Source organism: Triturus cristatus, chromosome 4_2 (assembly GCF_964204655.1).
Source record: "Triturus cristatus chromosome 4_2, aTriCri1.1, whole genome shotgun sequence".
NCBI lineage: Eukaryota > Metazoa > Chordata > Amphibia > Caudata > Salamandridae > Triturus > Triturus cristatus.
The window spans coordinates 155,576,319-155,603,459 of record NC_140586.1 but is presented as its reverse complement, the minus strand read 5'-3'; the positions used below and the strand labels follow the sequence as shown (position 1 = coordinate 155,603,459).

The 27,141-nt window shown below is 47.6% G+C and overlaps 1 protein-coding gene across 1 annotated transcript in view; it reads left to right on the top strand.

Annotated features, from left to right (window-relative positions):
- BAZ2A (bromodomain adjacent to zinc finger domain 2A) overlaps positions 1-27,141 on the top strand; it is a 1,031,051-nt gene that overhangs the window by 332,991 nt on the left and 670,919 nt on the right. The window contains exon 9 of the mRNA XM_085600883.1: positions 6,931-7,039. Within this exon, the coding sequence (XP_085457009.1) occupies positions 6,931-7,039 (109 nt within the window). The remainder of the gene's footprint in view (positions 1-6,930; positions 7,040-27,141) is intronic.

The window sequence follows — 27,141 nt, the reverse complement described above, 5'->3', positions numbered from 1 at the left end:
TAGGGGGTCAATGTTCTTTATGCTTTTGTATAACATGTTTGGAAACATTTAACAATCCATTTAGCAATACCTGATTTAGAAATTCGATTGCCTTTGTGTGGTTCAGAAGAAGCAACAAAGAGCTACTTTGTCTTAAGAAAATCTTTTGTTCTTACTACATAATATAGTAGAGCTCTTCAAACATCAAAGCATGTGAATCTAAAGCTCTACATGCCAAGAACAGATGCTTACTGGGTAAGTAACATTTTCCTTCTTCTTTGGTGCCTGGGCTAGTGCCACGACTCTTAAGTTGTGCAATAAGTGCACCCTCATGCACCAGAAGGCAATCCGAGAGGTAAAGCTGCATGTCGCAGAAGACAAGATTATTGTTAGTCACACTCCTTCAATGTCTTCCCTGGTCCCAAATCACCCTGAAATTTCCAGGCCATCGTCAACCCACAGTAGATGGAGGCCTGAAGGAGGCCATTCCGCAAATTATCGCTGCGTTTCCAGCTTTCTGTTTTGCCTTTGGGCCCAAGGAAATGTGGAGACCCACAGTCCGGTTCACTCCTGTGGGTCAGTCCCCAACATTGCCTGTCCTCCCATCCCGTTAGATGGCCCGTATTGACACCAATACAGACTTCTTCTCTAGGCCCCGTAATCATGCCAATTCCTGCTACTCTGTCTCTAGCATTGAAGACACTGGTGCCCAAAGAGGACCAGTTTGTGACTCCAGTGTTTACCCACAAACCCACTTTGGCTTTTGCCTGACTGATGCCACGCTATAAAATTACAAAAGCGCAACCGGTTGTTGTGTAACCTATTGGCAGAAGCTTCATTATGTTTTTGATTGTGACTCTGATCCTGTGCCAGAACAGTGCGGCACCTCAAGTTGATGATGGGGATCTTACTTCATTTCCAGCAATTTTCTCAGGAAGGGATTCCAAAAGGATTGAGGCTTTTCACAAGCACATCTTTTCTTCTGCCAGCCTTGAATTATAGGCTGTGAAAGCTAGATGTTTACTAGGTTGTTATACAAATGCCCTGTCTGACATGACTTAGTGGCTGTCCCAGAGAACCCTTGGGCCTCTTCGGCCTTGACGATTCATGATGGATGGGGCAAAGCAAAATACATTAATTGTGCATGTAAGAAAGTAGGATCTGCTTTCATGGTCACCCCCACTTTTTGCTCGTGTCATTATGGTTTACTGACTAGTCTGACTGGGATCCAGCTAATCAGGACCCCGTTCTCTGTGCTTCTCCTCTAAACTGGACATGGTGAGTATTTAGGTACACTCCAGATTGGCTACTGGTGTACTCTTGTAAGTCCCTAGTGTATGGCACTAAGGTACCTGGGGCATAGGTACACCAGGGGTCTCCCATGGGCTGCAGCATGTATTATGTTACCCATAGGAGACCACTTAATTTGTGATTACAGGCCTGCCATTGCAGCCTGTGTAAGCTGCTGCTAGCACCACTTACGACAGATATAAGTTTCCTTATATCTGAGGTAATTGCACATAAAACCTTTAAGTCACCTCTAATGCAGGCCTTTCAATCCTGAAGGCAGGGTGCTTGGTTATAAGTGTGAGGGTGTCCCCGCATGAGCAGGACATCACTGCAACCTTCAGAGACCATTCTCCTGGGTTGTAAGTGCATCAGCCATTAGGATAGAGTAGCCATGCGTCATTACGCAATGGCTAACTGTAAACTGGCTGTAACGAACCCTGTCGTGTTTGGTATCAAACATGTTGGAATCCTACCCCAGCAATGTAAACGGTGATGGAGGTATGACTTCATGCACTGTAAAGCTCCTCTGAGAGCCCCTCAGTGCTCCCGGTACCAGTGTTCTAGACCCAGACAGCAAACTATGACTGCTGCCGAACAGAGACATGTTTCTGCCCTCCTGCTGCTGAACCAAGCTCGAGCAGGGGAAGGCAAGACAATAGGTTTCCTGTCACAGAGAGGTGTGTCCACCTCCCAGACAGGACTTAGTGTATTGGGACAGGGTGGGGGTGCTTGCCAGAGTCACTAGACTGCTTTGAAGGGCACATTTGGTGCCCTCCTTAAATACTCCAGTTGAAACCAGTTCACGAAGCCGTTGGCTCCCGCTCGGGCACGAAACTGGACAAAGGACATGGGAGTAACCTCCCCACTGTTCAGCTCCTCCTCTGGGAGGGATGCCTGAATTGTTCCAACCCTTTCTTTAGGTTACTTAAGGGCTTACCTGTGAGTGGGTCCCTAGATTCATCGTGGGACAAGATTCAGATCCGAAACCACTTTATCTTCAACCGTCTGGGCACTTTGAGCTTCACTAGACTTTGCAAGAACCAATACTACAACTGGGAAGAATCCTGATGCTCCTGGTCTCGTTGTCCTGCCAGTCTTCTGCTACGTCTGTGCCTGTGCTGCATACAGGTTCTTCGCACGGCCAGTGGACATCCAAGACACAGAAGGAATCTCACTTGGAGCAGAAGGAGTCACTCTCCTGCATTTGCAGGCACCGCAACGAAGCCGAATGGTCTGCTGTTCCTGTGCTCCTACGGACTCCGAAAGGTTCAGCCACACAGGTGGTGGTTCTGTCGGACCGCTGGAGCAGTACTGTGCACTGTGTCGACTTGCCGTTGCCAATGCTATAAGAAGCTCCAGCCTCAAGCATCTCCTGCAGCCAAAATCCTCTCCTGCACCACATCCCCTGCATCTTGGACCTTCATCTTTTGGTGAGCTGCTTGAGGTCCTCATGCGACTCCTGTGCCTTCGGCCTGTGGGTCCTCTTGAGGATCTTCTTTGGCTGCAGTGGGCTCCCTTGCTTGCTTGGGCCTGCTCTGACTTGTCTCACTTGGACCTTGCTGATCCTGCCACTGCACCTTTTTGGGCGACTACGTTGGTTGTAGTTGCCAAGGCTTGCTGGTGCCCTTGCCAGACAATGACCCCCTGGCTCTTGACATCTAATGCGGGACAGCTTGTGAACTGCTTCTGCTCTTCTACAGCGTTGCCTGGTCTGCACAGCTGCAACTTCAAGGGCACGTCAACTCTCCTGCATCCCTGGCATCAATGGCCATTCGTCTTCCATGCCTCCTGGTCGCTTCTGAGTGGCATAGACTCTGTCCCCTCTGCTTGCAGGTGCCTCTGAACTTGAATCAACCTTTGGGTTCCACCGGACTCTTCCGTCTTTGCCAGTGGCATCTTTTCTGAAGTCCTCCATTGTGGTTTATAGCGTTTTCTGACGTCACTTTGCACCCGGCTTCCCTGGTGTAGGCATCCTGGTTCCTTGGGTATCCACGAGTGGTGTGACTTTCCAATATTCCATGGGGTGTCTTCAGGGTCCGCTGGGAAGGGTCCTTTTTCTTTAAAACTGCAACCGTGACTTACCCATTGACTTGTATTTATCACATGTTCGTGTTCCCACTCTGCACATGACCTCAGTTGGGTTCCTTGATACTCACCATGGGTGATTGCTTGGGTCCCCAAGTCTTCTGGGTCTATTTTCGATTTAGGTCGTAGTTCGCATTCCACTATTTTAGTATTAGTATATGGTTTGGTCTCCCCCTGGAGACCGATGTGTATTTGTACTACTTACGTGTTTATTGTGGTTATATCTCCGTAAAGGAGATATTGCAATGTGTTAGTGAGTGCTTATAATAAATACATATTTTTTATAACTACACTATGTGATTCTTTTTCAGTTAACCTACACCATAAGAGTAAGTACTGGTAAAACAAGCTGCTGTACACTCCTGGACTAAGCCTGAAGGTTGCTCTCCACGGCTTCCCCTTAGAGAGCTTTCTTTGGTTGCCTAAGACCACTAAAATCACCATAAGGGTTGTCTGGATTAGTTCAGGTGCTACACCTACATAAGTGATGTCCATATACTAAGCCAGCCTTCTACAGTGCTGGTCTGGAAAAGATGGACTGCCTGGGAAAGACAGTAGGTTCTAGTGTTCTACTTCGTCGACAAACGTGGATGCGTTCCACCAGATTCTCCGTTTGTGTACAGGCGCGCCCCTCATAGATATGCCCTTTGAGTCCTTCCTTTTTGGCCTGAAAGCAGACTCTGCAAATTCAAGAGCAGTAGAGCTATGGCACTCTTTGGAGCTGATGACCTCTACTAAACCGTTCCTGCATCAATTAAAAAAAATGTAGATGCCTTATCAGTGGACTGGCGTATAGACAGATACCGCCATCCCAACTGATGCAGCAGGTATCCCAGTCCCTCCGTGGATGTGGGTCTGGCAGGCACCGTGTAGGCCAGCAGGGGCATCAACCCTCCAGTTACTTTTCCCATTCTACAACTGCCACTAAAACACTTGAGTTTTGTTCTTAAGTGGCATATGCCCAACCATTTGGGGGCACGGTTTGCCATTTCTTCCCTGGTTGCATCACATCAGACAGATGAGTCTTACAAGTAGTTCAAAATTAGTCTGCCCCACCTTTTGTTTCTCCACATCCTCTTAACCTCCCACAACAGAGTGGAATGCTGGTGAGCACTTGCCTATTCTGTTACAGAATGTGTCTGTTGTTTTTCATAGTTGCCACAGGGAGGGTTTCGGACTAGGAAAAAGAGACAGAGTTTTTATGCTCATTGTTTCGTAGTTCCAAAGGAGGACTGGGGAATTGGGCCTATTTTGGATCTTCAGGCGCAGAGTGGTCTGGAGCCAGGTGACTGCATGGTGCCCTTGGGCCTGTACAATGCTCATTTTCCTGAGCACACTGTATTTCAGGGCTTTCCCCCTGCTGCAATAAAGTCTAGGGCATTCAGTCTATAATCTATGTTTCTGGGTTGACCCTTCTCGTTATGAGAGCAGCTCTGAGGCTTCTTGTCCTCTTAGCCTCCTGTCTCCTCTTCCGCTTTGTCAGGTGGCATGTGCGTGCTCTAGAACAGAATCTCAAGCTCCAATAGAGTCAGCATCAAGGCAATCTGACCGATGCCATTCAGGTGTCGGAGGATACTGCTCGAGATCTGCAGTGGTGGCTGCTTGAATGGAATTGGTCCAGTTGCAGGTTCATCTCTCTTCCACACCCAAAGCTGCCTGTGGTGGCCAAGCATCCTTGCTGGGCTAGGGAGATAATCTGAGGGAGGTGAGATCAGGACCAGTTGTCTTGTTCAAAGGCCTTCCTATCATCCATTAAGAGGCTGGTGCAGGTTCTTACAGCCAACACCACAGCCTTGTGTATACTGCAGCAAGCTAGGCAGAATGAGGTCCTGTGTCATGAGGCTTTGTTTTCTGGAGGTGACAGGAATGTCAAAGCATTTTTCTGCCCGCAATCCACCTAACAGGTTCCCTAAATGTGAGAGTGGAATAACTGACTAGACTGTGTTGGGCGAATCACGAGTGCTATCTACATCCCAAGGTGGCGTGGGGCCAGTCGGAATAACCATTTGTGATGCCATTGTGGTACCTTAACTTAGTCTTGAAGTTTTGCATCTGTACTTCCTGCAAGCTAATGCATAGTTGCTCGATGTGTCTTCTGACTTTAAGTCTTTAAAGTCAGTCTTTCTCATTGCAAATATTTCAGCTTGTCACTTCAGTGAACTTCAGGTACTTTTTGTGCATCTGCCCTACTCCAATTTTTTTCCAGATAAGTTGGTGGTGAGGACTTGAGAGGCATTCTTGCCAAAAGACGGGATTTCTTTCCATGTGGGGTAATCCATAACTCTGCCAGTGTGCTGTTCTTCACCTTACCCCTTGAATGAGAAGGATAGGCTCCATCAGTTGGACCCCAAAAGGGATTGAAGCTTTTTCATTGATTTCACCAAGAATCATTGAGTGGGCCATCAACTGTTGGTGGGGTTCTCTGGAGAATTTGTAGGCTCTGCAGAAGAGTACCCTGACAGGGTGACTAGTCCTCTGAAATGAGATTTTCTGCTCACTGGCTAGGAAACAGCCTCCTGAAGTTCTGTGAGCCCATTCCAGAAGGGCTAAGGCTGTTACGACTGCATTGACATACTGCGTGCCTGGTCTGGACACGTCCGTGCACATGTTCACGAAGCACTGCTGCCTTGATAACCAGGTCGAGCCAGAATGGCATTTCGCCTTCAAATTCCCGCCAGACTTTTTAGTCTGAATTCATTCCACAGACACTCCAACTCGACAGGTACAGTTTTGATATATTTTTCAAGGAGAGGAATCTTAGGTTATAAGTATCCATCAGAAGAGCAAGTAACTTAACTTTGGCAGTGATCTTCTGGCAAATTTATTTATTTATTTATGACATTTGTTAAGTGCTACTGTTACCCGTAGGTGTCCTGGCACTCTTACCACCTATATCCCATCTCCAGGTTTTGTGGAACGGCCTGTTTTTATTATGCCCACTGATTGCAACAATTTTTCACACTCTTCTTCTGACGGCTCTGAAAGGGAAAGACAGAAACTGACCTCAGCATCGGGGTAGTACTTAAGTGGCTCCTCTCTGTCACTTCTGGAGCAGTGTGGAGTCAACTCAGAACCGCACAGCGCCGCCACCCAGCAGCACGCAGAAGCACTAACATTTAACAAAGTTTTCCAGATCCAGGGTGGTGCTGAGGGAGTGTTCTAAGGTGAGGAATCTGCAGTTACATAGAGTATCTACCTGAAAGACCATTTCCAAATGTTATTAATTTGTTCACCACTACATTGTAAAACCATTGAAAAAGTGACTTTGGAGAATGAACTTTGTGTCTGAATGTTTTTGCTCATTTCAACTATTAACCTCCAAGCACATTTCAGTTGAGAAAATAACACGTTTGTGAAAGGGTGGTATAAGATAGGATTAGAACCTTATGTTCAGTAGCTGTCCAAAAATGTTATGCACTTAAAGGAGTTTCTTAAATCTTGACTTTAGTTTTCATATGTCTTCAGTCTGGAGGAGTGCAGGAACTCTGGCCTTACACTCTATTCCGTCACCCTAAACCGCTCTCTAATTCTTGACACAGAAAGACACTGAATGTTTCATTTGCTCCTACTACCTAGATGGAGGAGAGAGGTTCGCATTAAGAAAGGCAGTCACCGTTGGCAGGGTGAAACCTGGTACTATTCCCCATGCGGAAAGCGCATGAAGCAGTTTCCGGAAGTAATCAAGGTAGGAAGACTCGTAAATTTTTCTGTACCTGTCGACTGGAGGGGTTGGGTAATTCCATTTGAATGAGAAGCAGTCCCTGGACAGAAGTGTTTTTTAAATAATGTATGATCTAAATATTCAAAGGTGGTGGTTGTGGGGGAAGACTACTACAGGAATGTGGTGCTCACTTTTCACCGTTCATTGGAGAATACATGGAGCCATTTAGTTAATGTATTGCTCCACTTGCATTGATAATGGTCTGTTTTGGGTGTCTCATATAGGGATGTGTTTCTATTTGTATTGTCTTTAAAGTTATGTAAGAAATACAGTGTTCGAGGCATATGAGCTGCAGAATTTATACTTCTGCATAGATCACCATCTGGTGTTGGGCTCGGATGATTGCAGTTTGTTGTTGTCTTGGAAGAAGTCTTTGTAGTCACGAGATAGGTGACTCCTTCCTTGGACGATAGTGTGCATGTACATCGACTCCATCCTCAGATTGTTTTTTTCCGCCATCGGGTTCGAATGTAACTTTGGCGCTCCGGTACCGTGTTTCCAAACTTTTTTGAGGCGCAAACCATCACAACTCGACGGTATTGTTGTCGTTCACATGCTCTTCGACGCGCTAACTCGATCCCGGACGTAGATGCGGGCCGCTAGGCCTATCGACGCCATTCGGGCCTACGGCTAATGGAAAGGACTCCATTTAAAAAATGCCCCCTGTGTGGAGCTAAATTTCAGCACAGCGACTACCACAAGGTCTGCAACCTTTGTCTCTCGCCAGAACACGAGGAAAAATATTGCCAAGCCTGTGCCTCCTTTCGATCCAGAAAGACTATCCGTGATCGCCGGGCTCAACAGCACGTTATGGCGCAACAGGCTGCACCGGTGCCAAAAGACATCTTCGATGAAGGCCCCGACGTTCCAGAGGCAGAGGATTCGGAGGAGCTCGACATCGTATCCAAAGCTGATGACTCCGACTCCAATGACCACATCACTCCAGGTAAACGAGGTAGTACAACTGCCCCTGCCCCACCCCAAAAAAAAAGGAGGCTCTGGTCAAAACTTCGCCTGAAGGCCTTTGTCGCGACTGAAAGAAAACTTCAGAAGCCTCACCTCCGAAGACAAAGGAAAAGCCTTCCGGCGGCTCGGGACCAAGCAAGCCGCATATCGGTGCCCAACAAACACCGTCTGTACCAAAATCGGGAATACATCCTACTCCGGTTACCCACCAAAAAGTCCTCGGCATCGAGCTCTAAGGCACCGAAAAACCAAAAGGCCTCGGATCCGAACAAACGCCGAAAACCTACGGATCCGAAAAAGATTTCCGACTGAACATTGAAGCCAAAGGAGCAAAAAAAACCTTCGAAGGCTCCAGAGCAGAAATCAGAACCATGTTTGGAACCGAAAAAATGGGCACCGAAAGGAGACACCAACCAGGAAGAACTGTTTCAACCAGACCCTATCGATCTGAAACAAAAGACATTTCATGTGGACCCTAAAACAGGCCATATTGTCAGTCTCCCAACAAAGAGGAGGAAATTAGACACCTCACACTCTCCTGAGGTGCCTGTAAAGAAAAGAGACTTTGCGACTTCACCCCTATGACCCTCTTCTCCTGTTCTTCCTACTAAGCCTTTGTCTCCTACAAAGTCTCCCATACACACTCCTAGACTCTCTCCATCCTCACTACCACCACAGGATGATGATGACCTAGCGGACGGGGGTGGACATAATGACCCTTTAGATGACTCTGATGATGACACTGCTTTACCACAGGACACATGGGCAGATTACAATGATCCTGCAGATCCTCCAGACCTTCATGATCAAGATGCATACCCAACACACCCCCAGATGACAACATGGGGTTTAGTCAGCTTATTAATAGGGCTGCCCAATATCATGGCGTACAAATGCATTCAGACCTCATGGTGGAAGACTTCCTGGTAGATACTTTTTCCCAGTCACAAAGGACAATGCAAACATTGCCAATGCTCAAAGGTGTCATTAAACACGCACCAGACGTCTTCAAAAACCCTGTCAGGACCAGAATTCTCAATCCTTGCATTGATAAAAAATATAAACCCGCCCTGAATGATCCCACGTACATTAAAGGACAACTCCCTTTAGATTCTTTGATAGTGTCCAACGCAAGGAAACGTGCCAATGCTCAAACCTCCGGTGATGCTCCACCTCCAGACAGGAGTCTAAACTGCTAGACGCTTCAGGCAAACAAGTTGCCTCCCAAGCAGCTAATCACTGGAGGATAGCTAATGCACAAGCACTGCTTGCCAGGTATGATAGGGCTCACTACGATGAGCTTGAGGACCTAATTCAGCATTTGCCTGACCAAGCCCATGATCTGGTCCAGGAGGGCAAGTTAATTACAAATGCATCCATTAAATGTGCCCTTGATGCAGCAGACACTGCATCTAGATCTGTCAACACCAGTGTCTTACTACGTAGACATGCATGGTTGCGCATTTCTGGTTTTAAAGAAAAAGTGCAAACTACTATCTTAAATCACCCATTCAACCAAGAACACCTGTTTGGCCCAGCTGTAGACACAGCTTTAGAAAAAATGAAAAAAGACACGGACACTGCAAAATCTATGGGAGCATTACAGTCTCCAACAACACAAGGCTCCTTTCGTCGCTCCTTTTATAGGGGCGCATCCAAAAACATCAGCACAGACACTGCTTCCTCCTCCTCCTACTAAAGCCCCACACAAACATCCCCCAACAATTGCTATTTCAGAGGTGGCTACAGGGGAAATATTAACAAAGGGAGAGGCCGAGGTAACAACAATCAGACCTCCCCCACTACCAAACAGCGACTTCCCTACACTCCCTCCAGACCAGTCCACTCCGGTCGGAGGGAGACTCTCACAGTTCCTACCTGTCTGGAACTCCATCACTACAGACAGGTCGGTAAGATAAATTATCCAGTATGGTTACTGCCTGGAACTTACCGCAACTCCCCCCAACATACCGCCCAAGCAGCATCCCATGTCCACGGAACATCTGTAACGCTTCTCAAACAGGAAGTTCTCTCACTGCTTCAAAAGCATGCAATAGAACCAGTTCCCCTACTGCATCAAGGGACAGGGGTTTACTCCCTGTACTTTCTAATCCCCAAAAAGGATGCTTCTCTCAGACCAATACTGGACCTCAGACCTCTCAATTTCTACATAGTCAGATCACTTTCACATGATCACTCTTCAACAAGTCCTTCCACTGCTTCAACAAGGCGACTTCCTTGCCACTTTAGATCTCAAGGACCCCTACTTCCACATTCCTATACATTCCTAAATATCTAAGGTTTACAGTGGATGGCCAACACTATCAGTTCAAGGTTCGCCCATTCGGAGTAACCACAGCACCCAGGGTCTTCACGAAATGTCTTGCGGTAGTAGCTGCACACTTGCGGAGACAACAGATTCATGTGTTTCCATACCTGGACGACTGGCTGATAAAAGCCAAGTCACACAGCCAGTGTATTCACCACACTTACCAAACAATTCAGCTGCTCCATGACTTGGGGTTCACAATAAACCTCACCAAGTCACATCTCCAGCCCTCCTACCTACATCAGTATCTAGGGGCCACAATAGACACTTCCAAAGCTCTGGCATACCTCAATCCATGATTCACAAATTGGTATTGAGAAAAAGGCTTTCCTCAATACCACAAGGGCCGATAGGAACTCACACAAGGGAGTACGCTCTCCCGTGTATTAATACTTAACCACAAAAAGTACTCCTCTGGTAATCATATATTTGATTTGCTGCAGGTAAACCTACTATAGTGATGTTGTGAAGTCCCCATGTGAAGCTGGTGGTGGTAACCCACTAGGAGGTGGGGAGGGAAATCATTCCTTTTGCATTGTTTACCCTCACAAACCCTATTTGTGTCATGCTTCATCATAGGGTCACCCAGACACCTAGAAGTCAGGGTGGGCTCAACCGTTTTTCAGGGAGCTGTTAGTGATAGATTGGCCAGGGAGGGTTAAAGATTAAAAGTCCACAGACCGATTCCAGTTTCCCTTTATTCTTGGATCTGTCAGGGATATTAAAAATAAGTGCTAGGGTTAATCAGGATATTATAATCCTAAGACCCTAGTGCCAACATGTTTCAGTCCGCTTATGCCCCTAAAGGGTGCTGGACTTTCTTCAGGGCTAGAAGTGGCGGCCTCCCTGGAATTTATAACATGCACTGGGAATTTCCCTATACTGTTATTATAACAAAGGGCAGAGAGCTGCTCCTTTCCTGGACACGACTAATTAGACATGTCAGTTACTCCATCTGAAAGAGAAAACAAACAAGACCATACATAGTGTATTATTGATAACACCTGTAGTTTCTGCTTCCCAGGTGGTGTATTTATGGGTGACCTGTGCGTTTTAACAAGTACACCAAGAGCACACCTCTTTCAACAAACCAATGTGGTGTGTGAAAATTACTTTGATATAAAAATAAACCACATTCAACTAGGTGGTTCCAACTAGTGAAGTGGTGACATATGTCGCATACTGTCCATATCCTTTTTCATGTGAACATTTGTGCAGTATATAGTGTAATTCACTCAAATCGACACAATGCCACAAAATTCGCTGTACTCTTATATTTACATATATACACATGCACATTCTCTTCATGACAAGAACCTTCTATGTTTCTTACCCCAGTTTAAGAGGAGTGGTGTTTCACATGAGAGCTCAGGTAAACGGGGTAGCCTTATAGTCAAACACAGTGATATACGTTGATCAAGTGTAACCCATTGATTTGGGGGATTCACAAAAGAGGGAAACAAACAATAACCACAACGGCGAAAGGAAAAGAGGACGAGGGGAGACAAAGTCAGAACCACGATCAATGCCACGTTTCCAATGTCTAGGGAGCAAGCGTTTTTTCACGTACCTGCCATCCGGCGTGAATGATAAATATACTTACACCACCAAAGGTCCTGCCCCCCCCCCCCCGATAACCTGATCGGTGTGAGTCTCAGGGCTTTCTCGCAACTACCCGGTTGAAATTTGAGGTCATTTTGAGAATAACTACATGTTTTTACTCTGTGCTTTATTGTTAATGTTGTTTATGTATGTACTCAATGGATTTGTTGTGTCTTGTGATTTATGAAAACTATACACTTTATCTCACTCCGTCTCACTCTTTGCACCAGATAATGTGTGTATGACCGGTTTCTTTTTCATTTGTAAGATGATACAAAAACCTTTTTGCTTGAAATAAATTACAGAATACCATAATTAGTTTATGCTATTTACTTGGAGTATGTGTTTAGACAGATATGTGTAACATTGAGTGATATCCTAACGTAGAAAGGGATAATAAACATAGAAATCCTTTAGCTTTGAAAAGTGGGTTGTGGCAGAACCACTGTTCGTTTCATGTAATTGTGCCCAGGTTTTGCACTAGACTGGGTATCCACATTGATTTATACTGCAGTTTACTGACCAGCACAAGTGTGTCATCCTTTGTCGTGCCTGCTTATGTTACGGAAATTATAAATCATGCCATTCACCCTGGGGTCTTGCAGTGAAGCAGAACAATTAGCTAGCAAACAAAAACCTTTTAAGACTCTTCCTATAAGCCAAGTGAGAATGTTTCTGCCTTAGCGCCAGAGACAGCTGGTTCCAGAATTTATGAACCAGACTCAAGAAATCTGTACCTGTTTTAGGGATCTTCTTAAATATAGGAATTCAAAGTAGAAGGGCCTAAGACGATCCTAAAGAATCTACTGGGAATGTATAGGATTAAACTCGGTTGAAGAAAGTCCAGAGCTTGACTTTATAAGTGTTTATCAACACTAGAGGCAGATTTAAAAAGCACTCTATTGTGAATTGGAAGCCATTATAGTTTAAATGAGGTGTGGCTTTCAAAAAATGGGGTACTTGTGGACTTTAATGCTCAGCTTGATTTTGACTCAGCTGTAGGTATCTGATTTGATATTTAGGAGTACCGTAATAAGGGGTATTTCAGTAATCAACTCTAGCACTGATGGTGGCAAAAATGAACAATGGTCTAGCGCTTTCTGGTAGTAAAATTATTTGAAGTTTTCCTCGAAAAGACACATGAGGAAACGTTTGCCAAGATTTGTGAGTCCCTCTTGAGTCCAGCGTGTCTTTTTATTTCCAGGCTCTTTACCTGCATTACAAGTTCAGGCCAGGAATCCAAAATGTCAGACCAGGACGGTAGCATGCCATGGCGATAAATCCTTACCCAACATGAGTGCCTCTGTTTTATCCATATTGATCTTAAGACCATTACAATTGATTCAACATTGAGTTTTGGAGAAATGTTGGAAGTAAATTGAATGAGCCTTCGGATCTGGAAGTTTTAAAAGTATGTTGAATATGGTCTTCCTTTTATTCTTCTGAAGAGCCACTCTAAATTAGATTATCTAATAAAGAACTGATGTAAATATGAAATGATAGAGGAAATGGAACCAACCCTGAGAGACACTGTCAGAACCCCTTTCAGAAGCCATTGGGCACGCAGGGGCTATTGGGCCCAACCTTCGTGGTTGACACCTTTTACTCCTGGTGTCCCCCGGCCCAATCTACAATAGATCCTTAGCAAAGGTGCCAAGTACCCCTTGTTCACTAAACTCCTTCGGGGGGCATTGTAGATACAGGTAAGTTAACACGGCTCAAAACCTAAAGTGCACACAGTACGAACAATAAAGCAGTGTCTAGTCATATACTTACTTTTGTAAGAAGTAGTAGTATTTAAATTCTAACACTCCACATGCAAAGAAATGACGGCATTCATGAACAATACCACAATCCATTTGGGGTTAGGGCACTAGTCATCAGGCAAATCCCTACTCAGCTTCTTCCTCAAAGTGGTCAGGGTTAGTCCCCATTCACTGGAGTTCCCCTTTGACTCCATAGAGTTTAGTCAAAAGTGTCTGTGGTGCCGCAGCACCATTAGTAGCGAGTCCCCCGAGGACCCATGTCCAGTCTTACCCTCTCCGGCGGTATGAAACCGTTCAGCCAGTGCCTTCTCCGGAGGTGCTCTCGAGTCCTGATCCTGTTTGGCAAAGTCGGGCTGCTCGCCGTACACTCTGCAGCACCTAGCTGGAACAGACTATTTGAGGCATGTGTGTTGTAGATACACATGCTTTGCATACTCCTGCCATCTAGTGTTGGGTCCGGATGTTTGCAAGATGTTTTTCTTCGAAGAAGTCTATTCGAGGTATGTGAGCTGTAAATCATATGCTTTGCATACTCCTGTCATCTAGTGTTGGGTCCGGATATTTGCAAGCTGTTTTTCTTCGAAGAAGTCTTTCCAGTCACGAGGTAAGGTGACTCCTCCTTTCGATGATAGTGCGCATGGGCATCGACTCCATTGTTAGATTGTTTTTTCCGCCATCTGGTTCGAAAGTGTACTGCTGCACTCCGGTTCCCCTCTGTTAGACCTGTCAGCCCTTTGGGTGGTCCCTCCTCATCATTATTTATTTTGTCCCACTTCTGCCTCAAACGCTATTATAATTTTTCCTTTTTGGGAACCACCAGACTTTTTAGTGTTGATGCAGGGTCAGGGAGCCATTTTCCCTACCCCTGGAACTTCTGTCTGAGGGCCTGAGACACAAAATGGTGGCCACCCATTGTCACCTGTGACATCACCAGAACCTCCTGGAACATTCTAGAACCCTGTGACAGTGGGAGGCAGTTTAGAATGTTGGGAGGCCATCACAGGGTGGCAGTTGGCAACTGACTGGAGAAGAGAGAGGACAGAGATAGAAGGAGGTCGGAGTAAGGCAGCAGAGGTGGAAACCAGTGCTTGGAGTGGGGTCCAGAAACCCACCCTTGATGCTAGTCTCTACTGACCAAGCCCAGCCTAGAGCCCTGTGTGGGACCAAGACCAGAAGAACCATCTTAAGGATCTGAACATTTGGAACAGGCTTTAAAGAAGAAGAACAGCAAGCTCCTGACCTGTTCAGTGGTGTCCTCCTGGAGTCCCGACGTCGAGAAGCCTAGAGACCTGGGGCCTGAGGTAAAGAAGCGGCGCTGACAGAAAGCAGACGTCGTACCCGGAGCCGCCAGAGGTCGAGTGAGGGCGCCGGCGGAGGTCGAGTAAGGAGTCACCCGAGGTCGAGTGAGGGCGCCGGCGGAGGTCGTGGAGAGGCGCCGGAGGTCGAGTAGAGAGTCACCTGAGGTCGAGGTGAGGCGTCGACGGGGGAGTGAAGTCCGCCCACCGGAGTCGTCGGAAACTGAAGTGAAGCGCGCCGGAGGTCGGGAGTGGAGATCGCACTCCGGAGACACCCGGAAGCGGGGAGACCGTGACCCTGCGACGCCGGAAGGCGACATCGAGTCGAGACCGCCCAGCGACATCGAGTCGAGACCGCCCAGCGACATCGAGTCGAGACCGCCCAGCGACATCGAGTCGAGACCGCCCAGCGACATCGAGTCGAGACCGCCCAGCGACATCGAACCGGAGCCGCCACACGGCGTCGACACGGTGCCGAGCGGAGCCGATCATCTTGTAAAGGACAGTAAGTGGTAGAGGGGGCGTCTGAGGTCCCGTGGAGCCCTGAAAGACCACCCTAGGGGCTAAAAGGGTGTTAGAACCAGCCTGGGAGTGCCAGGGGTGAACTGAGACTGGTACAGTGACCTCCATAAAGGGTTGTGTGGTTTGGAGGGCCAGATCTTTAGGTTACTCTTGTTCTGCCTCAGCTTAGGCCCCAGCCTTGATCAAACTAGGTGGAACACCCCCATGCCATCCAAGTGTCCTTAAGTTGTGTATGGGCAAAGTAAGACCAAGTGACCTCAAGAAAATGATTTGAACTGTAACTGTCATTGATTGTTTTACCTTATTTATTGAGGTGCTTTATTTATTGTCATCCACTAATTTATTCCTGCACTATATTTATTGTCTGACTGTATTTATTTGCCATCTGTATTTATTGTACATCTATTTATTCTTTGCGTAATGATGACCTGAACCTATTTATTGAAATTCCAATGTAGTATTATTTATGTCCTGCTCTCTTGAAGGAAAATCCTAGTGTATTGTATTTCTGTTATGAAACCTGCACCTAAGAGAAAATAAGATAAAGACATGTTCGAGGCATGTGGGCTGCTGAATTCATATCTGTGCATAGATCGCCGCCTAGTGTTGGGTCCGGATGTTTGGACGTTGTTGTCCTGGAAAAGTCTTCGAAGTATCCTGGGATAGGTGACTCCTCCCCTGGACTACAGTGCGCATGGGCATCCTCTCCATCCTCAGATTGTTTTTTTCCGCCATTGGGTTCGGATGTGCTATCTTGACTCAAGTTAGGAAAATCTTTTTTCGGGCCAAAAGGCCTTTAGTTCGCGTCGGTACTGTTCTCGATCGGTATCGATAGTATCTTTGTTAGTTTACTAACTTCCAGAACAAACTTTCGCATCTTACCCGACCGTCGATTCGACATCAACGATGGAATCGAGGACACCATTCAAGAGGTGTCCGGTATGCAATGCGAAATATCCCCACGTCGACTTCCATCCGGTGTGCAACAAATGCCTTTCACCGGATCACGACGAATCTACATGCATGGCCTGTGCCAGATTTCGATCCAAGAAGACTCTACGGAATCGACGAGCGGCGAGACTCGAGGCGCAGCAAGCGGCACCGGCCCCGGCCGACATCTTCAACGCCGAGACCGAAGATGTCGAAGAAGTGGAGAACCTACCCTCCAGTCCCGTTTCCGAACATGACTCCGGATCGGAAGACGTCGACGAAACACTCTTTCGCAGAGATGAAGACGACACCGAGGTAGGAGACTACAATGAGGCCTTAGGGGCCGAAGAGAGTAGCTCCGGTGACGAGCAAGGCCTACCCGTTCAGACTGAAGAAAGCCCAGTGCAACAGTCTATGGCTCCGGTCGAGGGATCGCCTTCGGGCCTTACCCAAGACCTATCCCGCAGTTCTTCGGCCCCGCCCTCGGGCCCGGCCTCGGACATTCAGCGGCAGCCATTAATGCCCAAAACGGCTGGTTTCCCTTCTTCAAAACCGAAACCGAAAGCTGTATTGGTTCAATTGAAACCGAAACCGAAAGTGGCGCTGGTCGGATCGAGGCCCTCCACACCTTCGACGCCAGCAAAACACATCGGCACCGAGCGCACCAAACGAGACTTCGGTGCCGAACTCGAAGCGGCCGACGTCGGAGTCGACATAAGGAAGAAGGCCTTCGGTACCACCAAACCTGCTCGGCTCCCGGCACCGACGCAATCGACTCCGACTCCAAAGGTCAAACAGCCTGCTGCGTCTCACACCGCTTCCACGGCGACACCAAAGCCACACTCATCGAAGAAGTCGACGGCCATTCCCGCCCCTTGACTCGATGACCCACCGGCGCCGAAAAAATCCACGACCGCCTCAACAGAACCGGTCGGTGCAAAAGACTCGAGGTCGCTCCAAACGCGACCCATTGCTGCGCAAAGCACCAAAAAGAAAATGGTCCTCCAGGACACGTCGGGCTCCGAACCAATTAAAGCTCCAGCAGCCTCTTCGACACCAGCCAACATTACTTTTGGCCTGCCACCATCCACGGCCCCGAAACTGTTCCAAATCAGGACACGGGTGACCCATACCACGATCACGCCTGCCGAACGCTCTGCGGAGACGTCTCCATCGCATCTAATCGACGCCGACACCGGCAGGATGATTATCCACAAACGGAAAATAACTTCGGAGCCGGCTTTGGACTCCTTCAGGATTCCACTTAAAAGAAAGCTGCCTGTGGCTTCAGAACCAGTTCTTTACGAACCTTTCCACTCACCCTACCAGGATCCACAATCCTTCTCTCCCACACACTCCGACACGGATGCGTTGGTGGACTATATGGGTGACCAAGTCCCCTACCCCGGAGACATGGACCCTGACGGCCAACAGGACCCTGATCAAACTTGGGATGACCCTGTGGACCCAGGTGCACCTATGGATGCACAAGACCCGCAACTCTATGGAGCAAAAACATCTCCCACAGAGGACACGGCAGCGTTCAACGCTCTAATTGAACGTGCTGCGGCCAATCATGGGGTGCAACTTCACTCGGACACCGTCGAGGACGACTTTCTTATGGATACTTTTGCATCCTCAGAAAGGAATATAAAAACTCTACCCATGTTGAAGGGTGTCCTCAAACCAGCAAAGGACATCTTCAAGGAACCCACCAGGGCAAGAGTGATAAACCCCAGGATAGACAAGAAAAACAGATCAGCGCCTGGGGACCCTACTTACATCAGAGGCCAATTACCTCTGGATTCCATTCTCGTTGCGAATGCTCGCAAGAGGGCACACTCACAAACAGGTGACGCTCCTCCCCCGGACAAAGAGTCCAAGGTGTTAGAGACCTCTGGCAAACGGGTTGCCGCCCAGGCAGCCAACATATGGCGCATTGCCAATACTCAAGCACTCCTCGCTCGCTACGATAGAGCGCACTACGACACATTAGAGCAACTAATCCAACATCTCCCTGACCAATACAGAGAAGGTGCAGAGATCCTCATCAGGGAGGGACAGCTCCTCACAAACGCATCCATCAAGTGCGCGCTGGATGCCGCAGACACAGCTGCCAGGGCCATAAACACTAGCGTCATGCTGCGACGACATGCCTGGTTACGAATCTCCGGATTCAAACCTGAGGTGCAAAACAACATACTCAACCAGCCTCTCAACCCCGACTATTTATTCGGCCCGGAGGTTGACACCACCCTAGAGAAAATAAAGAAGGACACGGACACTGCAAAGTCCATGGGGGCTCTCCAGACTCAGTCCTTTCGGAGCGGCTCCTTTCGTCGCCCCGGAAATAGAGGAGCAGGTAGAGGACAGGGGTCACAGCAAACATACAAGGGCAATACACAAACCACCTACGATAAAAACACCCGGGGTGGATATCGTGGCTCCAGTACAAAGGGCAGAGGACGCGGCTACGGCAACACCAGGTCCTCCCCCAAGAACAAGCAGTGACGCCCTCTCCCTTCCTCCCGACCACATAACACCTGTCGGGGGAAGGCTACAAAGGTTCCTGTCCACGTGGAACTCCATCACCACGGACAGGTGGGTCAAAGATATTGTCAAATACGGTTACTGTCTAGAACTAACCTCCACTCCACCCACAATACCTCCAAAAAACCGTCCTATGTCCTCAGAGCACTTAACGCTCTTACAGCAGGAGGTGCAAAGTATGCTTCTAAAAGGCGCAATAGAGGTCGTACCCGTCCACGAGCAAGGTACGGGGGTGTACTCCCTGTACTTTTTAATACCGAAAAAGGACGGGTCACTCAGACCTCTATTAGACCTGAGACCCCTAAACAGATACATTCTTTCCGAGCATTTTCACATGCTCACTCTACAGCAAGTCCTCCCGCTGCTCAAGCAGGGAGACTTTCTAGCCACACTGGACCTCAAGGATGCGTATTTCCACATACCCATTCACCCCTCACACAAAAAATACCTCAGGTTCACTGTTCGAGGGCAGCACTACCAATTCAAAGTCCTTCCCTTCGGCGTGACAACGGCACCAAGGGTGTTTACAAAGTGCCTAGCTACTGTGGCGGCACATCTACGGAGGCAGCACATACACGTCTACCCTTACCTGGACGACTGGCTCGTTCAAGCGAAGTCAGCCCAGCAATGTGCCAGCCACATGTCCCGCACCATTCACCTCCTTCACAGTCTGGGGTTCTCACTAAATTACCCAAAATCCCATCTACAGCCCGCACACGTACAACAGTACCTAGGTGCGACTATAGACACTTTGGCGGCCACAGCTCAGCCAAATTTGGTGAGAATCAACAGCATGCAAATGCTGATTTCAAAGTTCAAACCACAACACTCCCTTCCCGCGCGAGTGTGCATGCAGTTGATAGGCATGATGGCCTCCTGCATCTTCATAGTCCCCCACGCGAGACTACATATGCGCCCGCTTCAGGAGTGCTTAGCACGTCAGTGGAATCAGGCTCAAGGACAGTTGAAAGACCTAGTGTTGGTGAGCGGTCGGGCATACAACTCTCTGCATTGGTGGAATCCACAAAACCTTTGCAAGGGCCGACCGTTCCAAGAGCCTGTCCCACAGATAATACTGACGGCGGACGCGTCTCTCCAGGGATGGGGAGCTCATGTACTCCATTACACAGTGCAGGGACTATGGACACAACAACAAAAGAAGATGCACATCAACCTTCTAGAGCTGATGGCAATCTTCCTCGCTATGAAAGCATTCAAAGTACACTTGTGCAACAAAGTCGTGTTGATCCGGAAGGACAACATGACTGCCATGTACTACATACAGAAGCAGGGAGGAACACACTCTCCACAGTTGTCTCATCTGGCTCAGAGCATGTGGAAGTGGGCCATTCAAAGGAACATGTTCCTCATGGCAGAACACCTCCCCGGCAAGGACAACCAGATGGCGGATCTGCTCAGCAGACACAGCCACCAGATGCACGAGTGGGAGTTACACCCATCAGTACTCCAACCGTACTTCCAGCAGTGGGGTCATCCAGAGATAGACCTATTCGCGACAAGCGAAAACGCAAAATGCCAAAGCTTTGCCGCCAGGTTCCCACATCCGCAGTCGCAGGGCAATGCGATATGGATGAACTGGTCCGGCAGATTTGCGTACGCTTTTCCCCCAGCACCACTGATACCGCTGGTGGCACGCAAACTGCGTCAACACTCACTGACGCTCGTCCTGGTTGCTCCAACGTGGGCACGCCAGCCGTGGTACACCACCTTTCTCGAACTTTCCGTGGTGCCGCATCAAAGTCTGCGGGTCAAACCCGAGCATTTGACGCAGAACCATGGAGAGATTCAGCACCCAGATCCGCAACAGCTGAACCTGGCAATCTGGCTCCTGAAGTCCTAGAGTTTGGCTACCTAAACCTGCCACCTGACTGTATGGACATCATTAAGGAGGCCAGGAGACCCACTACCAGAGCTTGCTATGCAGCAAAATGGAAGAGGTTCGTCATTTATTGCAATAATAATGACATTAACCCGCTAGATGCATCCATCCAAAACATTATTTGTTACCTATTACACCTATACCGATGCAATCTGGCGTACACCTCTATACGTGTCCATTTGACCGCAATATCAGCCTATCTGCAGACCAGGCAGCACCTCTCTCTATTCAGAGTGCCTGCCATCAAAGCATTCTTGGAAGGACTCAAACGAGTCATTCCACCAAGCCATCCACCGGCTCCGATGTGGAACCTCAACTTGGTCCTCACACGCCTCATGGGTCCACCCTTTGAACCTCTACACTCATGCGAGATTCAATTCCTTACCTGGAAAGTAGCTTTCCTCGTAGCAATCACTTCTTTGAGAAGAGTTAGTGAACTCCAGGCACTAACCGTTCAAGAGCCATTTATACAGGTTCACGCCAACAGGGTCGTACTACGTACCAACCCCAAATTCATGCTAAAGGTGGTATCGCAGTTCCACATGAATCAAACCATTGAACTGCCCGGTTTCTTCCAAATCCCACAAACTGTCGCAGAAAGGGCACTCCATACACTAGATGTCAAAAGGGCCCTCATGTATTATATCGACAGGACCAAACCCTTTAGGAAAACACAACAACTTTTCGTTGCCTTTGCCCCACACCACAAAGGTAACGCTATCTCCAAAGCAGGAATAGCCAGATGGATCGTTAAATGTATTCAAATTTGCTATCAAAAGGCTAAACGCACTTTAACGATTCCCCCACGAGCCCACTCAACACGTAAGTTAGGGGCCTCAATGGCTTTCCTAGGAAACATTCCTTTGCATGACATATGTAGAGCAGCCACCTGGTCCACTACACATACATTTACCAAACACTATTGTGTAGATGTGCAATCAAAACAGCAAGCAGCTGTAGGACAGGCTGTTCTCAAAACTCTTTTTCAGACCGCTGCAGCTGGCACTGGTAGCCGCCGCTAATAAGAGGGCACTGCTATATATTCTATGCACAGATATGAATTCAGCAGCCCACATGCCTCGAACTGAATATGCTACTTACCAGTATGCATCTGTTCTTGGCATGTAGGGCTGCTGACATTCATATCGCCCTCCCTCCTCCCCGGCGCCTGTAGCAGCTGCAGCTCTCAGAATTACTGTAAGCATGGTCATCACTTTCTATATCTACTCCATCACTGCCACAATGGCGAAAAACAATCTGAGGATGGAGAGGATGCCCATGCGCACTGTAGTCCAGGGGAGGAGTCACCTATCCCAGGATACTTCGAAGACTCTTCCAGGACAACAACGTGCAAACATCCGGACCCAACACTAGGCGGCGATCTATGCACAGATATGAATGTCAGCAGCCCTACATGCCAAGAACAGATGCATACTGGTAAGTAGCATATTCAATATATTTTCAACTTGACTTGCATTATTCTTACGGTGTAGTGTCGTTTTTGGAACGGATGAACGCATGGTTATTGTGAGGGTGTGACGTACGCTTAACACGGTGCCTGACCCCAACCGCTCGAGCCAAGCTACCATTGTGCTGGGAACCTGGTGACTGCTAACCCGGTTGCCCGGTTTCCAACACCCTCGGTACGCAATCCACTCTACCCTCGTCGGTATGGTTTTCATATGCGTATCCCACGGCTCGGCGTATCATATCGGTCGACAAAACTTCTATTTCGATCAGAATACTTGTGGAAGGCCATTGGGCCTCACTGCGTCGATCCACCTCGCAGTCGATGGAATGGACACCATTCAAATTCTGTGCTCGGTGCCACGCGAAGTACCCGCGCACCGACTTGCACGAAGTGTGCAACTTGTACTTCTCTCCGTAGCACAGCGAACAGGACTGTGACACATGCAAATCTTTCCATTCGAAGAAAATGCTCCACGATTGTCGGGCTCGACATCATGAAATGCAGAGCCAAAATATTGAATCCACCCCGAATATCTTCGGAAAAGGGTCTGAGCAAGAAGATTACAATGCGTAAGGGGCCGAAGAAGAACAGGAAGAACCTGTTTCCATTTTTGAATCAGACTCTGAGATGGATGGTCAACGTACCATGAGTACTGAACACCCCTTGCCCCGAAAACCTATTCATCCCAAGCAAAAGGCTCCGGTCTCACCTCCGCCTTCTGGCCACAGGCGACCTCGAGACAATGTTTCCAACGCCCGCCTTCTGTCTCTGCACCAAAACATGCACCAAAGCCTTCTGGCTTGGGATCGAGTCGGTCAAAGTCAGGCACTGAGCCGAAACCTTCGGGCTCGAAACCAAAAACCGCTTCGGAGCCGAAACTGAAAGATGCTCCTCTACAACAGCAGGATCCCTGTTTCGATGTCCCACCTCCAAAATCTGATTTCAAACTGAAAGAACTCTATATTAATCCTCAGACAGGACATCTTTCCACCAAATTGCCTCCGAAACGTAAACCTGAGTCAAAGGACACTTGTATTCTTTTGAATAGGAAGCATGTCAGTACTAACCCCTCTCCTCCTCCATCACCTCCTTCCCCACAGTTACATCACTTACTAATTACACCAACTAACTCTTCTCAACAACTTGATGATGGGAATGGTGGGGATGATCCTTTGCCTGCAGATCCCTTGAAAGACTGAAGACCTGGCTCTTCGAACAGTAGCAGCCAATCCCCCCCCCCCCCCCCCCCCCGCGCCATGAGACCCTCGCGGGTATGTAGTGTGCTCTACAAATGCCATGATTGATTGATTGATTAACACTGACTCACCCACAGATAATGACCCAGACCGTTACCCTACAAAGCATTCCCCACCTGACGACAATGTAGGATACATAGAATTACTAACTAGAGCTGCAGATTATCATGGGGTACAATTGCATAAAGAATCCCTAGAAGAGGACTTTCTATTTGAAACCCTTAGTAGCTCCCAAAGATCTAGTCACACTTTCCCTATGCTCAAAGGCATGATGAGACATGCAGATAGTATATTCAAAGACCCTGTTCGTGCTCTCATTCTCAACCCCAGGATAGATAAAAAGTATTAGCCTGCCCCAGCAGATCCAGCTTTTATTAAAGGGCAGTTTCCACTGGTCTCTTTCGTAGTCTCTAATGCCCGTAAAAGGGCCAATTCACAAACTTCAGGGGACCACCTCCAGACAGAGTCCAAACTGATAGACGCCTCTGGTAAAAGGGTTGATGAGCAAGCAGCGAATCAATGGCGTATTGCAAACACACAGGCCCTTCTAGCCAGGTATGAAAGGGCACACTGGGACGAGATGGAGCAATTGCTCCAATTTCTACCAGATGAGCATACGGCTAAAGCTCAAGACTTAGTCCAAGAAGGCAAGCTCATCTCAAATTCCTCAATTAGGTGTGCTTGAGATGCTGCTGACACTGCAGCTAGAGCAATCAATACTAGTGTATTGTAAAGGAGTCTTGCATGGTTAAGGATTTCTGGATTTAAACCTGAAGTCCAGCAAAACACTTTGAATACCCCATTTCGATAAACAGCATCTCTTTGGACCCGTAGTAGATACGTCCTTAGAAAAGATGGAAAAGGATAGGGAATTAGCTAAATCTTTGAGAGCCCTACAGTCTCCTTCTAATCGTTGCTCCTTTCATCGCTCCTTCTATCGTGGGGGCGTCCAAGACCATCTCTTCAGACACTGCTGCTGCACCCTTCAAGGGCAACAATCAATCCTCCTCCTCGATAGGCTTCTTTAGAGGAAGATACAGAGGTAACAACGGCAAGGGTAGAGGTAAAGGTTCCACAATACGTACCTCCCGCTCTCCTAACAAACAGTGCCTTGCCTATGCTTCCCACCGATCATTTAACACCTGTCAGGGGACATCTTTTACAATTCCTCCCCATCTGGCAATTCATAACTACAGACAAATGGGTTTTAGGAATTATCCAATATGGTATTGCCTGGAGCTTACCACCAATCCCCCAAATATTCCATCGTGTTCACACAAAATGTCACCAGAACATTTACACATCCTCAAACAGGAAGTTAAGTCCCTCTCACTAAACTGAGCTATAGAGCCTGTGCCGTTAGAATATCAAGGGTCAGGCGTATACTCCCTGTATTTTCTAATTCCCAAAAAGGATGGCTCCTTGAGACCTATATCAGACCTCAGGGAGCTAAATCATTACATACAATCAGATCACTTTCATATGGTGACACTTTAACAAGTTCTCCCACTTCTACAATGTCTACACTAGATTTAAAGGATGCATATTTCCACATTCCAATGCATCCCGCTGTTCGCAAATATCTCAGATTTGTAACAGCGGGTCAACATTATCAATTCAAAGTGCTACAGTTTGGAGTCACCACTGCTCCCACGGTATTCACCAAATGCCTGGCAGTAGTCGCGGCTCACCTGCGAAGACAACACATCCATGTCTTCCCATACTTGGACGGCTGGTTTATCAAAGCCAGCACTTACCAGAAGTGTCTTCAACACACTCTACTAACACTTCACTTACTGCACCAACTGGGGTTTGCAATAAATGCTTTGAAATCACACCTTCAGCTTTCCAACACACAAACCTATCTGGGAGCCACTATAAATGCTCAAAAAGCTCTAGCATCTCCCAATCCAGCCAGAATTCACAGTATCCAGGCTCTGATCACTCAGTTTCAGCCCAACCACCTATTACCAGCTCAAGTGTTTATGCAACTGCTGGGAATGATGGCCTCTTGCATCATGATTGTCCCCCATGCAAGGCTTCACATGCATCCCCTTCAAGAATTCTAAGCAAGTCAGTGGAACCAGTCACAGGGTCAATTAGCGAATCTAGTGAGGGTAAACGGCCTCATCCATCGCTCTCTGCAGTGGTGGAACCCACAAAATGTATCCAAAGGGCGGCCCTTCCTCGACCCTGTTCCACAGACAGTGCTAACAGCAGACTCCTCGCTCACTGGTTGGGGCTCAGATACAACATCACACAATTCCAAGCTTATAGAGTCAAAAGCACAAACCTCTCCATATATAAACCATCAAGAACTGCTAGCAGTGTTTCTAGTGCTCAAAGACTTTCACATTCCCCTTGTAGGCAAAGCTGTTATAGTTCGCACAGACAACATGACAGATATGTACAAAAACAGGGGGAATCCACTTTCTCCAACTCTTACGCCTAGCGCAAGCCATTTGGTAATGGGCCAAACACCACAAAATATATCTTCTAGCAGAACACCTTCCAGGAGTAAACAATCAAATTGCTGACCACAGCAGAAAACGCAAAAAGCCCAAGCTAAGCCTCCAGGTTCCCACACCTGCTCTCCAAAGGCAATGCCCTATGGATTAACTGGTCAGGGATATTTGCATACGCTTTTCCGCCTCTCCCACTCATTCCACTGGTAGTTTGGAAGCTCAGGCAAACATCCCTCACACTAATTCTAATAGCTACCACATGGGCCCGGCAATCCTGATTTACCACCCTGCTGGAGCTATCGGTAGTTCAACACCAAAAGTTGCATCTTACCTCCAGTCTTCTCCCTTAGAGCCGCGGAGAAATCAGACATCTAGATCCCAAAGAACTCAACCGAGCGATATGGCTCCTGAAGTCAGAGTTTGGTTATTAACAACTACCACCATATTGTATGAATATCCTAAAAGAGGTCAGAAAGACTACTAACAGCATGTTATGCAGAAAAATGGAAGCAAATTATTTATTGTAACAATAACAACGTCAATCTTCTTGATGCTTCCATACAAAACATTATATGCTACCTGTTATATTTATAACGGTCTGGACTAGCTTACTCATCCATTCATCTACATCTAGCAGGGGTAGCTACATACTTACGAAATAGACAACACTTATCTCTATTCAGAGTGCCAATGATTAAAGCCTTTATGTAAGGATTAAAAAGAGTAATCCCACCAAAAGTCCCACCTGCTCCAGTATGGAACCTACACATAGTCCTTCCTTACAATGCTCATGGGTACACCATTCGAACCAATGCGTAGGTGTCAATTGCAGTTCCTTTCATGTAAAGTGGCTTTCCTCATTACAATAACTTCACTGAGGAGAGTTGGTGAACTTCAGCCATTAACTATAGAACAGCCCTTTTTTCAGCTTCACAGGGACAAAGTGGTTCTTCGCACCAATCCTAAATTTCTCCCTAAAGTAGTTTCTGTTGTTCATATCAGTCAGTCAGTTGA